We start from the raw sequence: 16,499 nt of genomic DNA, 5'->3' as shown, positions 1-16,499 counted from the left end.
TTGCCTGTAGCACTCGTGAGCGGACCGGGCAGCCACGAGGCACAGACTGATGCAGACAGCGGACAGATTGGTCCGGCAGGATTAGACGGCTTTATTTGGAATGGATTAGCGTGTGCCGTAGATCCCACAGGAAGTGGATGGAGGAGGCTGGAGGCCAGTGAGATTTACAGTATCCCAGGGTTCAGCCAAGTGTCTCCCCGTCTGTCACACAGGCCGGCGATGCGGGGAGACAATAACATCCGGCTGCTGCTAGACTCTCCGCAGTCCCGCTTCTCCATCACGCTATTGGAGGGGGCGGTGCTGAATCATCCAAAGAAGCTGGACGCTGGCTTCTGTAAAAGCTAAACAAATGTCCATGGCATCACTTTCTGACCCATGTCCAAAAAGCAAGACCCATAATGCATCATTTCTGAACAGTGCGCAAAGCCTTGCAAATCCCTCATCTGCGTTCATGCAGAGCCGCAAGTTCACAGTGCAGCCATGAGTCCTGGGGTGTGTGTGCTGCCATATTCCACAGGCAGGGGGCATCACTTTCAAGCCTAGCATGCAGACTGCAGTGATGTGCAGTCTAAAGGTGCATACACACATCAGACCATAGTCTTTGGAAACTGAAAGATCACAGACCAATCTTACCACCCTTCCATGTAGTATGAGAGCCATATTCTACACAGTCTTTTCTATGGAGCTGAACTCCACATCAGAAAAAAATCTTTGCAAGATGCTGCACACACAGATGCTGTACAGACACAAAAGATCCGTTCCTGCAAATTGCAATGATAGTCTATGAGATCTGCAGATCATCATACACACCTTGTTTAACAGACATTCATCTGCAGATCAGAACCACCAGGATGGATTTTCAGATCTGCAGATGAATGTCAGTTAAATCATGTGTGTATGATGATCTGCAGATCTCATAGACTATCATTGCAATTTGCAGGAATGGATTTTTGGCAGGAACAGATCTTTTGCAGATACTGATCTTTTGTGTCTGTACAGCATCTGTGTGTGCAGCATCTTGCAAAGATATTTTTTTCTGATGTGGAGTTCAGCTCCATAGAATAGACTGTGTAGGTATGGCTCTCATACTACATGAAGGGTGGTAAGATTGGTCTGTGATCTTTCAGTTTCCAAAGACTATAGTCTGATGTGTGTATGCACCTTTACATAGGACCAATCACAATCGCCAGCTACTGCTTTTTGGTGTGTGCCTGGCAGTGCTGAGTGTAGGGGGGGGGCACAGACCTGTCTGGGGTGAATGAGTCTGGGTATGTATAGCAGAATACAGCCCAGTCTTTTCCTGTCACAGTATGCTGTGTCACATGGTCAGTGCTGTGCAGGGGGACTGTGGTGAATTGTGCAATTCTCTGGAGCTGCCAGCTGAGTGCGCCCCTCTGGGGTGGAATACAGAGCGCTCTGTCATGTAGGAGCCCCTCAGGTACAGATATTTCTGGGAAGAGGCAATTATCTGGCTGATTTTCTGCACTTAGGGACTCCGCACAAGCTTTGAAGCTCTGAAATGCAGCTAATTAGGGATTCTGTGCTATTTCTACGGGCTGCCTTGTGTGCATGTGGGATAGAAGCACAGATTGCTGGAAATATCTCCATACAGTGCAGGTTTCTCTTTCACCACAACAGGCCTCATTCATCAAAGTGTCTGAAAGGAAAGTACATATTAGCCGCTGCAAGCACAGAAAATGCCAGCGGCTGAGTTGTTTATAGCGGACCTGTACGCAGAACTTCCTCTCTGCTGTAAAAGATAAGCAACAGCATAATAACCTTTAAAAGACACATCCAAGCACTTTAAAAATAAAAAAAAAATCCACTTACCTGGGGCTATCTCTAGCCCCTGCCAGCTGTCCTGTGTCCTCGCCATAGCTCCGCTCACCGCCGGTGTCCACTGCGCCTGTGAGAGTGGTTCTCAGAGTTGCACTGACATCATCCGGACTGTACTGCGCAAGTGCAGTAGATCTGCGCCTGCGCTGTACAGTCCGGATGACGTCAGCGCGACCAGTGAGCCGCCTGCTGAAGCGCAAAAGAAACCGGCGCAAAAGCCGACCTGGCGAGGTCGGCATCTCCACCGGAGAGGACCGGGAGCCACCGGAGCTGTGGTAAGGGTACAGGGAGGCTGTCAGGGGCTGGAGGAAGCCCCAGGTAAGTGGATTTTTTATTTTTAAAGTCCTCGGACCTTCCCTTTAAAGAAAACCTGAACCGAAAATTAAAAGTCAAAATTAGCATACTCAAGTCATACTTACCTCCTGTGTAGTCTACTCCTCAATCTCTTTATCCTCTCCTGCGTCCTGTTTGTCCACTGTGATCAATGGAATTTTCTGTCCTCCATTTTGAAAATGGTCATTACACCATAACAGCTTTCTGGTCAGCACACAGTTAAACTGTAACATCGCCCACTTGAACCATAGGGAAACATGGACACATCAGTTCTCCTCTCAGCTGTAACTGACAGCAACTGATATATAACTGACAACAACTGATATGTTTCAGTTCTGACAAAATGTTGTCAGAACTGAAAGGGATCATTGTCAGAAGAAAATGGTGAGCTTCTGAGAGGAACTGATGGCAAGGTAACTATCTAATGTTCATTTGAAGCTACCTTGAGTGTTTATTTTAAATAATTTTACTCAGTACAGGTTCTCTTTAAGCGAACTGAAGAGAGAGGGATATGGAGGCTGCCATGTTTATTTCCTTTTAAGCAATACTAGTTACCTGGCAGCCCTGCTGATCCTCTGCCTCTAATACTATTAGCCATAGCCCCTGAACAAGCATGCAGCAGATCAGGTGTTTCTGACTTTAAAGTCAGATCTGACAAGACTAGCTGCATGCTTGTTTCTGGTGTTATTCAGACACTACTGCAGAGAAATAGACCAGCAGGGCTGCCAGGCAACTGGTATTGATTAAAAGGAAATAAATATGGCAGCCTCTGTATACCTCTTACTTCTGTTCCCCTTTGAAGAAAAATATTTCTTTGTTACAGCTGATAGAAAACCTGCATTAAATCTGCAGTGTGCATACTTCCTGCTTTCATGGAAGCAGACATGGGGTTAACATCCTGTGTTTACAAATTAACTGCTGTGTCGAGGCAGCCAGCTGACACAGCTGAAAGATCAAATTACAGTGGTGATTAGTCATAGATGATGGGGGATTAGACAGGCTAAACTCTGTAGAAACATACAGTGTGCGTTTCTCTCTGTTTTCCTTCTGTCCTGTGTAAGAGTTCAGGTCCACTTTAAAGAGTAACCCCAGCCAATATATACTTAGTGTTTTTATTATCTAGACGGAAACCTGTAACACTTCCCTCCATCCTCCCCCTGCCAGGTCCGCCTACTGGCAGGCCCTAGCAAGGGGGGCCATCATCACCACCATCATCATTATTATTAATATTAATAATCTAATTGGACTGCCCCTGCACGGATGCAACAATGTGCCATGTGTTGACCCAGGACTCGTATACCATTACTGCTGTCTAAATTTTTGTGCGTTTTGTTGTGTGTCTTGTTTTCCTATACTATGTCTATGCCATGTGTACCACAAATAATTCCGAATACAGCTCTTGCTGTATTTGGCGAAATAAATCTGATTCTGATTCTGATTCTGAATTTCTAGCAGCTTTATTTAGTAAACGGACGGGTGACCCCCATGAAATCACGGCTGGCTAAAACTTATACTGGGATTCTCCCTCCTCAGGCATGCAATGGAAAGTGGGCGGTTCCCAAGCACCATCTGCCCACCCACAGCTATGCTGCACTTACCAATCAGGAAGGCCTGCTAATCGGACTGAATTTTCAGGAATTCTGGCACACAGAATTGAATCATGTAATAATGGACCAAGCATCCCTACTTATAATTTAGGGTTACTTCATGATGGCTGGTGTAGCTGATGTGCAGTACAGAGATGTGATGTGATGATGTCAGTGAATAGAGACGTGATAATTCTTCTCTTCCTCGCAGGTGTTGGAGAAATATCACAACACTCCAATGAGCCACAAGGAGATCCTGCAGGTCATCCAGCGAGAAGGGCTGAAGGAGATCAGGTGAGAGCAGGACAGCTTGAGGCAGCACAGCATCACTGCCAGAGACTGGGGCTGCACTGTGACACTGCCAGAGACTGGGGCCATACTGCAACACTGCCAGAGACTGGGGCTGCACTGTGACACTGCCAGAGACTGGGGCAACTCTGCCAGAGACTGGGGCAACTCTGCCAGAGACTGGGGCCACACTGCCAGAGACTGGGACCACACTGCAACACTGCCAGAGACTGGAACCATACTGCCAGAGACTAGGGCCACACAGCATCACTGCTAGAAACTGGGGCAGAACTGCCAGAGACTGGAACCACACTGCAACACTGCCAGAGACTGGGGCCGCACAGCATCACTGCCAGAAACTGGGACCACACTGCCAGAGACTGGGACCACACTGCCAGAGACTGGGACCACACTGCCAGAGACTGGGACCACACTGCCAGAGACTGGGACCACACTGCCAGAGACTGGGACCACACTGCCAGAGACTGGGACCACACTGCCCGAGACTGGGGCCGCACCGCGACCCTGCCAGAGACTGGGGCCGCACCGCGACCCTGCCAGAGACTGGGGCCGCACCGCGACCCTGCCCGAGACTGGGGCCGCACCGCGACCCTGCCAGAGACTGGGGCCGCACCGCGACCCTGCCCGAGACTGGGGCCGCACCGCGACCCTGCCCGAGACTGGGGCCGCACCGCGACCCTGCCCGAGACTGGGGCCGCACCGCGACCCTGCCCGAGACTGGGGCCGCACCGCGACCCTGCCCGAGACTGGGGCCGCACCGCGACCCTGCCCGAGACTGGGGCCGCACCGCGACCCTGCCCGAGACTGGGGCCGCACCGCGACACTTAAGAGACTTTGTAGTGAATCACCCTCACAGCCTAGTGACTCCATATTGTCTGATGTTTCCTTTTCCAGCGGCACCTCCCCTCTGGCCTGCCTGAATGCCATGCTGCACACCAACTCCCGGGGGGAAGAGGGCATGTTCTACAAGGTCCCGGGCAGGATGGGGGTTTACACACTGAAGGTAAGACATTGTGTTACGCCAGCTGTGATGACTCGCAGTGACCTGCTGCAGGCAGAGAGGTGAAGCCCCACTCGCTGGGCGTCTGTGTATTCTCGCTCACATTGCTGCTGAAGTGATGTAGATGGGGCTGTGCAATGTGTGAGATACTTCATCACTCCTCATCTCTCGTGATCAGCTGTAGACTCTAGTGCTACGTACACACATGCGACAACGATTGTTCGTTGAGAACGACGAACAAACTTTTAATTGATGAAAGAACGACCTAAGTAAAGTTAGTTTTAAAAGGTGTGTAACGATCTGATCGTTAGAACGAACGTTACATCACAGAAAGCAACTATTGCGCCTGCGCATAAAAATGAGAAGTTTCAGGGAGAAATTGTGAAATGCGCATGTCAAGCCTAGTACGAACGATCGTTTCCAACGATGTACTACTTTTGCAAACGATCGTCGTTGGTTAAAATCTGCCGAGACAGAACTTTCTTTTTTAGCGATTTGGCTCGTTCGTCGTTTGCCTTAATAGTCGGTGGTTCGTTTTTTGTAACAATTGTCGTTGGTAAAGATCGGGGAACGATCGTTACAAACGACTATAGTCGCATGTGTGTACGCACCTTAACTCTGCTCACAAAACATTACCAGCATGGGGGGCAGCACGGTGGAGTAGTGGATAGCACTCTCGCCTTGCAGCGCTGGGTCCCCGCTTCCAATCCCAGCCAGGGTATTCTCTTCATGGAGTTTGTATGTTCTCCCCGTGTCTGCGTGGGTTTCCTCCAGGCACTCTGGCTTCCTCCACATCTCAAAAACATACAGACAAGTTAATTGTCTTCCCCCCTTAAATTGGCCCTAGCCTATGATGCATACACTACAAGATACATACATAGACATAAGACTATGGTAGGGATTAGACTGTCAGCTCCTCTGAGGGACAGTTATGGGACAAGACATGTTGGCACTATATAAATACTAAATAATAATACGGTAATACCAGCTGGTGCACAAATACTGCTTTATTTGTTTTTTTTTTTATTTGTTAAACACAATGATATACAAAACCTTTTTATCGCTCAGGCCGCATTGAGCGTTACTGTTACGTCAGAATAGTGAGTGGTGCCCATACATGGTATCATTGGTTCATTATTTTCCATTAGATAATTTTGTTAGTTTATTCCATTAGATCGAATATAAAGATTTTTCCAACATGTCCAATTGGATTTTTTAAACTTTCATTCGATTCGATCATTTTGGTTGAATAAATGAAAAAAATTAGCGTTTTAATTGTACCATGTATGGGTAGCTTTATTGTGACATGCTTACATATGAGAAACATTAAAGGATACCCGAGGTGACATGTGACATGATGAGATAGACATGTATATGTTCAGTGCCAAAAACACAAATAACTAGGCTGGGTTCCTTTTTTTCTTTCTCTGCCTGAAAGAGTTAAACATCAGGTATGCAAGTGGCAGTTTCTGTCTGAGTCAGACTACAGTGTGACTCTCACTGATAAGAAATTACAACTATAAAACACTTTCCTAGCAGAAAACGGCTTCTGAGAGCAGAAAAGAGATAAAAAGGGTCAGTAGTTCATACATTTTAGCTCTGTCATACTTCAATGAATGTGTCATTGAGCAAAAACAATAAATAGGTTAAAACTTAAAAAGTAGATTTAAACATAAAATAAAACTGTGGAATTTCTTAAAAAGTCATTTTTAGTAGAAGAAAGATAGATACAATTGTTTATTTCATTTATTTTCGCCTCCGGTGTCCTTTAAAGGGACGCCAAGGAGTGGCCAAATTTAAAAGAATACACTTACCTGGGGCTTCTTCCAGCTCAGGGTAGGCGGTGAGGTCCTCCTGGCTCGTCTCCATCAGCCTCCGCCGGCCTCCCGTTTTCAGCGACACCCAGGTCGGGCCGCCTCTTCCTGATTAATGATGCAATGCGTCATCACGCCGGCTGTTTCGCGTCATTACTGCGGCCGGCGTGATGACGCATCGCATCATTAATCAGGAAGAGCCGGCCGACACCAGGCCCGGGTGATGCCGAAAACAGGGGGCCAGCAGAGGCTGAAGGAGACGAGCCAGGAGGACGCTGCGGGGCCTCGCCGCCTACCCTGAGCTGGAAGAAGCCCCAGGTAAGTGCATTCTTTTAAATTTGGCCACTCCTTGGAGTCCCTTTAAAGGACACCGGAGGCGAAAATAAACGAATGAAATAAACAATTGTATCTATCTTTCTTCTCCTAAAAATGCCATAGTTCATGTGGTGACAGTTTTCATGGCTTGTGAAGCTGAATTAGGACAATCTGCTATCACTCACATTGTTTTCATATCTGCCGTTCCTGAGGATTCCCTTTGTGCCCAGATCTTACAGCCGGACTAGTTGAGGGGACCCAGCGGAAAACTTCATTGACCAACAGCCGCTCCCTGCTCTTGGCAACTTGGTTGTGACCACTAATCTGTGAGAAATAGGGGGCGCTATCAATTAAGAGAGCACACCAGGATCCTCATTCACGGCATTAGGGCCTCCGCTTGCACAACCTTACCAAACCTATTCAGATAGATAGTGTTTCCCACTGGGTCTCCTATTTCTTAGAAATGAGCGGTCTCAGCCTAGTTGCCATGAACGCATAGCAACCATTGGTCTATGAGGTTTCCCACCAGGTACCATCAACTAGACTGGCTCCGTAATTTCTTCTCCTACACAAAGGAGGTCACCTGACTCCACCCACCTCCACCCTCTGCTGTTGAAAGGTTAGCTCTTTGCTGCCAGCACTGTAGCTCAGCAGTGTTCCAATGTGTAATAAAGCATTTATCCTGTACTTTACTCCTCATCACCATGCCCTGTCTGCAAAAAATAAATACTTTTTCATTGCTGTTTTGGGTACCACAGTTATACGTACACTGGTAGCGTGTGGTGAGATAAGAATACGCTGAGCTGTAGTGCTGCAATGCTGGCCACAGAGAGGCAGTCATCCAGCATTAGAATTGAAAGGAGGGGTGGGGTCAGGGCATCTGTGGTCATAGTGAAAGACTGGCAGCCCCTCCCTTCTCATCCCGAGTATCTATAGGATAGGGAGAGGAGCTTAGCTTAGTCAATAAAATTGCACTGTCATCTCAGCAGTAAAAGGGACCAGAGGAACCATCCAGCCAGGACTCTCCATGGATATATTTACTAACAAAATAAGAACTGCACTAAACTTTGTACGTTGCACATAAAATTGGACCTGAACTCTTGCGCAGGACAGACGGAAAACATAGAGAAATGCACCCTGTATGTATTTATACAGTTTATCCTGTCTAATACCCTCTCATGTGTGACAAATTACAAGTGTAATTTGATCTCTCAGCTGTGTCAGCTGGCTGCCTCGGCAGAGCAGCTAATGTGTAAACACAGGATGCTAACCCTATGCCTGCTTCCGTGAAAGCAGGAAGTAGACTGCTGATTTATTGTAGGATTTGTATCAGCTGTAACAAAGCGTTGTTTTTCTTTAAATGTTGTTATGCTGTTGCTTATCTTTCAGAGCAGAGAGGAAGTTCTGAGATCAGGTGCGCTTTCATGAAAGTTCACTGCCGTGTTTGTTAAAGTCAGTGGGATTTTTTTTTTTTTTTTTAAAGCCAGATACTCACCTAAGGAGAGGGAGACTCTGGGTCCTATTGAGCCTTCTCTCTCCCCTCCCAGTCCCCGTTCCGGCGCTGACTCCCCATAGCGGTATTCAACTAATTAAGTCAAATACTGCTTTCTCTACTACTGTCTCTGCCACCTGAGGGAGTCTTCGGAAGTCTTTGGGAGCCTGAGTGCTCCCTAACACGCACCGCTCCACACTGCAAACGCGCCGCTCCACACTGCACACGCGCCGCTCCACACTGCACAGGCGCCGCTCCACACTGCACAGGCGCCGCTCCACACTGCACACGCGCCGCTCCACACTGCACACGCGCCGCTCCACACTGCACACGCGCCGCTCCACACTGCACACGCACCGCTCCACACTGCACACGAAGTATGGATCCGCCTGTCTTCGGTAGGACTCCGCTCCCAAAGACCTCCGAAGTCCCCTGCGGGGGATTCATACAGTGGAGCTGCCACTGCAACAAGGGAACCCAGAGTCTTCCCTCTCCTTAGGTAAGTATCTGACTTTTTTTCTTAAAGTGGATCCGAGATGAACTTTTACTCATTGCATAATTGTGTTCCTTTCCTATTGTTTATAGGGCATTCCTCAAGCCAAATACTTTTCTGTTTTTGTTTTAATACTCAAATTCCCTATAAACTAAACAAGCCACGCCCACAGGTTTTCAGAGAGCCAAGGCACTTTCAGACAGTAGCAAGGGCTCATGGGAGCTCAGTCTGGGCAGGAGGAGGGGGAGGTATTACTAGCCAGAGATTTCAGCGGCAGAGGGGAGGAGGGAGGGAGGGGATTAGGTTTTTTTTGCTCAAAATACAGATAAGCCTGCCTCTGTGTAATGTTTACAAACAACATGGCTGCTGTCATTGTATCACAGGAAGAAATAATCATATTCTATTAAAGCTGTTTGCAGCTAGATTTGCTGTGTAAACTATCTAAACTTTAGATAAGATATATAGACAAGTTACTTGTTATAGTTAGTTTTTTTTATCTCGGATCCGCTTTAAAATAACAATTCCCATTGACTTTAATGTGACGCTGAACTATGACTTTCACGCTAATAAATGTCACTAATGGGAATAAAATAATGAGGTGACAGTAATGAGAGTGTGGCATGTACACTATGGCAACAATGTCACAAAATTCGCACCTCTTCGTAGAGGCTGAGACGGTCAAGGAGATGGAAATAATCATGGCTTGCATGCAAATTGTATGCCGCTTGTTATTGGGGCAATGCAAATTTACAGAAAATACATTTGGCTAGCTCCAATAACAAGCTGCTTACAGTTTGCATGAAATTTGCATGCAAGCCACCATTTGTAGCATTTCATCGACCATCTCTGCACAGAACAGTGTGTGCTCTCTTGTAGGCCTAGAAAGACCTCCGAGTCCTGACCTGCAGTGTGCTGTCATGTCTATAGCACTTCTCTTATCGCTAGTACACTGCAGCAGAAACAGGCCTTCTTTGAGCTGACAAACCAGTCTGACCAGCAGGGGGAGCTCTACGCAGATATTACAGTTTTAATTTGAAAGATTGTGTTTTCATGTTTAAACCAAACTTCAAATATGAATATTTTGTCTGATACTTGACTAGTAGATAATCCAGTAACGAGCATTCCCTTTTGGTTTGGTCTCGGTGTAGTTGGGAAGCTCCCACATTTCTGGGTGCTCCTTTAACTGTTCAAGAACAGGCTGGCCGGCAATGCGGCCACTGGAAATGGCCCCTTAGAATCTGTGGGCCCCAGGGCAAATTTTACATTGGGCCCCCCAAGCACGTTATACATAACTATTGATACGGCGCACCAAAACCTGCCAATGGCAACTGCAGTGTCAGAGGTGCAAGAAGGGGATGGGGAGCAGCTTGTTAATAATTACCACTATTCAAAGTATCTATAGAAGTGATTATTATCAGCACAGGACCAATACGGAGCTAATACTGCCATTAAGGGATGTCCCCTCGTGGCCTCCTCTGGCCCAAGGTGTGGTCACAGGGGTGTAACTAGAAATCACTGGGCCCCCTGTAAAACTTTGGATGGGGCCCCTTCCTGCATGCCTATGATTCTGCCCCTGGGAGACTTGGGCGCAGAGTAGAGCTGATATACGGCTCACCCTGCTCCTGCACAAATCCTGGCGGCGCTAATTACTATTCCCCCTCCAGGTCCACATGGATAGTGGGGGAATGATGCAATTCGGCTTCCAGGTATTGCTGGCGGCCGAATTACACTGTTTTATATGTAACTTTTTGACGCCGCCGAAGTTACTCACTGTGTGACGCTATTATTCCTATTTTGGTCTATGGTGGCGCCGGCTGCGCCCAAATTTCCTGCCCTGTTTTAACAACTTAAAGACCTCTCCATGCCAATTGGCGTGGATACGGCAGCAGGCCCAGGACCGACTAACGCCAATTGGCGAGCAGTCCTGGGGGTGTGTTTTGCAGATGATTGCGCGCGCCGATGCCTACATCTCCGCTCCGTCATCAGTCTCCCAGCAGCGATCGCCGCTAGGAGACTGTTAGACGCCGTGTATTTACAATATACAGCGATACGATCTACGGCAGCGCTGTACTGGGGACAGCCGTGTGACACAGCTGTCCCCCTGGGAGGCACAGGCGTGATCGGCTCTCATAGGTTAAAGCCTACGACTGCCGATCGCTGTGATTGGCTGGCCGGGGGAGGGAGGGAAATAAAAATATAAAAAAATAGCTATATTTATAAAAAAACAACAACAACAACAAATAAATATATATAAAAAAAAAAAACAAACACTGCACCACCAATCACAGCCCACCAGCAGAAAGCTCTGTTGATGGTCAGATGGTCAGAAAATGGGGGGGGGGGGGGGATCACTTGTGTGCTGAGTTGTAAGGCCCTGCATCGAGGCCTTAAAGGAAGGGTTCAGGGAGGGTGGGTAAAAAATAAAAATCAAATTCCACTTACCTGGGGCTTCCTCCAGCCCGTGGCAGACAGGAGGTGCCCTCACCGCCGCTCCGCAGGCTCCCGGTGGTCTGCGCCTGCGCAGTAGAGCCCGGAGGACGTCCGATGACGTCAGAGCGCCGGCGTGGGACGCAGAAGTTCCGGGCCTTGGAGCGCAGAAGAGCCCGACCTGGCAGCCGGCCTGGCCAGGTCGGGTTGGCCACCGGAGACCACCGGGAGCCTGCGGAGCGGCGGCGAGGGCACCTCCTGCCTGCCACGGGCTGGAGGAAGCCCCAGGTAAGTGGAATTTGATTTTTATTTTTTACCCACCCTCCCTGAACCTTCCCTTTAAAGCTGCAGTGGCCTACATTGTAAAAAATAGCCTGGTCACTAGGGGGTGTGTGTAAGCCTACGGTCCTCAAGTGGTTAACAGTGCTCACCCCTCCCCGGGGATTTCTGCACAGATAAATTGAGAACCAATGTTATTCAATTGGCTAATGCACACTTGAATGTGTTTTCCCCATGCAGATTAAAACAGACAGCAGGGAAGTGCTGGGAACATTTTCTCTATCAATAACATTAGCTTCTGTGATAAAACGTGCATGTTTCCACACATACAGACACACATGGTGTGCAGAAAATAAATATAGAAAAAATGCACACAGAAAACCGACAGACTAGGGTGCTCATAGCTTCTCATTACACTCACTCTGTCCATCTCTGAAGGAGAAGGACAGGCTATGCACACTCCTTCAACATCACTACAGTACACATCACTTGGGGAGAAGTAGAGAGGCTGGGCCCTGCTGAACACTGAATAGGGACTGTCTACAAAACTTTGTATGATTCCTTATCAGTGGCTGAGCAGGTGCAGTCATTAGAACAATTGTGCAGAGAGCAGAAAGCTTTTTTTCTATCTATGCCCTTGTCAGTCTCTCAGGGCAGGGAAAATAAACTTCTCCTCTAACGGGCCCCCATGCGGCTTCTGGGCCCCCCTGCAGCTGCATCCCTTGTAGGGTCTATTGTTACGCCCGTGTGTGGTCACAACCTCTGCGTTCCCTAGAACTACACTGCTCACCTCCTTCTGCTCCATCTTCCATCGCATGCCCCACCTCACTGCCAGGTGACAGAACTCGTATGTTTGCACCAGGCTTTATTTGAAAACTTTTTTTCCTCTGTTGCAAGTTGTGCTTTAATGATAAAATGCATTTTTTGAAAGTGATTCTCACACTGAACACAGAAAGTTTTCAGGGAATGTGATTTTGGACTCGGCATTCCCGGAATGAAATCGCTCCAGAGATGCTGCAGCCCGATCGCTTATCGCAGGCGCTGAAATATTATGAGTGGCATCGCCCTCATAGGGTTCTATTGGTGTAGTGCTTTGCCAACCACTTGCAATTGGCAAAAGCTGCTGAATGCAATCTAGTGGGCCTCAGCCTCGCAGTAATCCTGCCATTGCTGGGATATGTGCAGCACACCGAGGAGCAGTACATGATGTGCTCTGTATGTATTATTAATCACTGGTATACCCTCTGCTTGCTGCTCTGTCTGTGTTTGCTGAGTCGCTGCCAAGTCACATTCCTCGCAAGTGTAAACTTACTTAGCAGTGAAAAACAATTCTGAACTCCTCCCTGTCCTTTGCTTGGAAAGAGCTTGTTTATGGCACCTCGCTGTGCAATACATTCGTAAAGGATGTAGATGACTAACTTACAAGTAAACTTGACAAAGAGGAGAAGAGGACCCTGGTGCAGCAGAGTCTCGGTTATCCGGCACCGACGGGGAACGGCTGATTCCGGATCAGTGTGCTTTCTGGTTGCTTGAGACTTAAAGGACCACTATCGCGGAAATCATAACATTTTAAAGAGAACCAGAGAGGAAGCATCCTCATGTATTTTATTACATTTATCAGTGGGAACATGACAGTAAACACCTACCCTGCTTTTAGTTTCATTGTTATCTGCTTAATTAGTCTATTATCAGCTGCGGTAAGAATCCCCGACTGGCTCAGTCGAGGTTTGACCTGGAATCATTATAGCTGAGTCACTCTTCTGTGGAGTCTTTTCAAGCCCAAGCCTTCCCCCTCCTGGCTTAGATTTCCTGCTTTGCATACTGAGAGCTGTGATGATATGGGAGGGGCTGCTCCTGCTGAGAGAGTGTGGCTGCAATATGATCCCTGTGTGCACTGTCTGCATACTGTAGATACTGATGATGACTGCAGTTTCATTCCTATGAGAGACACTTCCTACAGGCAGCTGCATATCATACCAAAATGAAAGCACACAGATGAAAGGCTGCATTTAGCCTAGATAGCAGCATAGTCTCATATAGCCTAGACAGCACATCCAGAACAACTCATAACCCGGAAGGAGAAGGGATATGAGCCGGCGGCCATATTTGATTTTTCCTGGAGCAATAATGGATAAAAAACACTAAAAAAGGCACACCAGAGCGGCAAAATTATCAGGTAGAGCATTTCTTCTTTACAAGCTATCAACTGATATGTTTATTTTGTGTGAAACGTTCATCTCTGGTTTCCTTTAAATACATGTAAACACATACAAACAAGAAGTACGTTTTTCCCTGAGTAAATTGAGCCATAAATTTTATTATTTTATTTATGTATTTATTTATTGTATTTATAAAGCGCCAACATATTAAACAGCGCTGGACATTAGTTTAGATTACAGTTAATATTAAGGGGTGACCTACAGCAATATGACAATACAGGTAGTCCTCGGTTAACGAACGAGATAGGGACTGTCGGCTCGTTCTTAACCTGAATCCATCCTTAAGTTGGGACTACCTGTTCTGCTGCCGTTTTTAATGCAGAGTTGGCGCTGCGGAAGGTAAATAGAGGACATCTCACCTGTTCTATAAGCTAGTAGAAGATGACAAAAAACACAGGGACACCAGGAGCCCGATATCGTGTATTATCGTCAATCAGGATGGTCAATGTATAGACGAAAGGTATTATACTCACAAGTGTGGGTTGCCTGAATAGAGCAACCACCTTTAATGCATGTGGAGAAGGACCGTCTCCACTCGGCCTTTATTGGTCGCTGCTCCTGGAAAAAAACGTCCTACGGGAATGTAGCGGCGTTGCCCCTGGCAGGAATGCTAGGGTCACAATTAGTAGAGTACAGTGAAAGGAGGCGCCCATAGAATGTAAGTTAATCCACTATTAGTAGCTAATATATATGAACATTTAATCAGGTAAGTAGAGAATACCCTTACCTGTAATAAAGGTAGAAGACCACTGGTATAAAATTGTAATTATTTATTAAATGAGATTAGCACCTTGACAACGCGTTTCACGACAAAGTCGCTTCCTCAGGTCATGTAAAGTGCTTGTTTGCTGTAGGGACAGAATCCTCGTATTCTCTACTTACCTGATTAAATGTTCATATATATTAGCTACTAATAGTGGATTAACTTACATTCTATGGGCGCCTCCTTTCACTGTACTCTACACCTGTTCTATTGCTGTAGAAGGTCCCAGCGTGCTGCCTGGAAGCTGCGCGGCCCGTCCTCTCGCTCCGTCCACTGTCCTCCCGGCGGCTTCACATGCGTCTCATAATGACACAATCAGGAGAAGCCCCCTAGTGGTGACGCCTGCTAATGCGGCATTATGCGACGCATGAGAAGCCGCCGGGAGGACAGTGGATAGAGCGAGAGGACGGGCCGAGCAGCTTCCTGGCAGCACGCTGGGACCTTCTACCGCCGAGGATCAGGTGAGATGTCCTCTATCTACCTTCCGCTGCACCAACTCCGCATTAAAAATGGCAGCAGAACCGGTAGTCCCCGGAGGCGTGACATCATTGCGGCGGGTCGGCGGGCGCTCGTATCAGCGGGTCGTTCGTAAGTCGGGTGTTCGTAAACCGGGGACTACCTGTACAGGAATACAAGAATAACCAGATCACGCAACACAGCATGAGTATAAGGTAATGCTTAGTCACTGGATGGCAGCATGGAGATTAGGCAAGATAGGCTCACTCAGATCCATAGGATGGGTGTACAGTAATGGAGGTGCATGATCAGGTAGGACACAAAAGGAGGAGGACCCTGCCCAAAGGCTTACAATCTAGAGGGAGAGGTAGGGACACGAAAGGTAGGGGACCAGAGTTCAGCTGTGGGTTTAGAGCATTTGTGAGGGTTGGTAAATAACTTTTTTCCTATGTTGCTGTCACTTACATTAGGTAGTAGAAATCTGAACCGATTTTGGACTAGCCCATCTCCTCATATGGTATTCTCAGGGTTTTGCTTATTTTCAAAAGCATTTAGTGAGTGGCAGATGCTCTGTCCAACTGCCAGAAAAAGTGGGCAGCGAGCAGGGAGGCTGACCAGCATCATTGTATAAATTATTTTCAGGGAATGTCTTTATAAAGAACAAGAGCATTGCTAAGAATCCCCCATGAAGAGATGTCGGTTCTGTCAGATTTCTACTACCCACTGTAAGTGACAGCAACATAGGAGGAAAGTAATTTATGGCTTATTTTATTCTGGAATAAAATTACTTCTTATTTGTATGTGTTTACACTCATTTTAAATTTTACAACTTTTGCGATTGTGCCGCTTTAAACAAGAAAGAGGGATATGGAGGCTGCAATATTTATTTCCTTTTAAGCAATACTAGCTGCCTGACTGTCCTGCTGATCCTCTGCCTCTAATACTTTTAGCCGTAGCCCCTAAACAAGCATGCAGCAGATCAGGTGTTTCTGACATTATTGTCATATCTGACAACATTAGCTTGTTTCTGTGTGATTCAGACACTACTGCGGCCAAATAGATCAGCAGGGCTGCCAGGCAACTGGTATTGTTTAAAAGGAAATAAATATGGCAGCATCCATATTCTTTTCACTTCAGGTTCCCTTGAAGGAAAACCTGTAAGGAAAAAAGCTTCCCC

General features: G+C 47.2%; 1 protein-coding gene across 1 annotated transcript in view; it reads left to right on the top strand.

The window, feature by feature from the left end:
- Window positions 1–16,499, top strand: part of ASXL2 (ASXL transcriptional regulator 2) — a 141,627-nt gene that overhangs the window by 42,048 nt on the left and 83,080 nt on the right. The window contains exons 2-3 of the mRNA XM_068279915.1: window positions 3,967–4,049; window positions 4,959–5,067. Of these exons, the coding sequence (XP_068136016.1) occupies window positions 3,967–4,049; window positions 4,959–5,067 (192 nt within the window). The remainder of the gene's footprint in view (window positions 1–3,966; window positions 4,050–4,958; window positions 5,068–16,499) is intronic.

This window comes from Hyperolius riggenbachi, chromosome 4, assembly GCF_040937935.1.
Source record: "Hyperolius riggenbachi isolate aHypRig1 chromosome 4, aHypRig1.pri, whole genome shotgun sequence".
NCBI classification, from domain to species: Eukaryota; Metazoa; Chordata; class Amphibia; order Anura; family Hyperoliidae; genus Hyperolius; species Hyperolius riggenbachi.
This window is presented reverse-complemented; position numbering and strand designations above follow the sequence as displayed.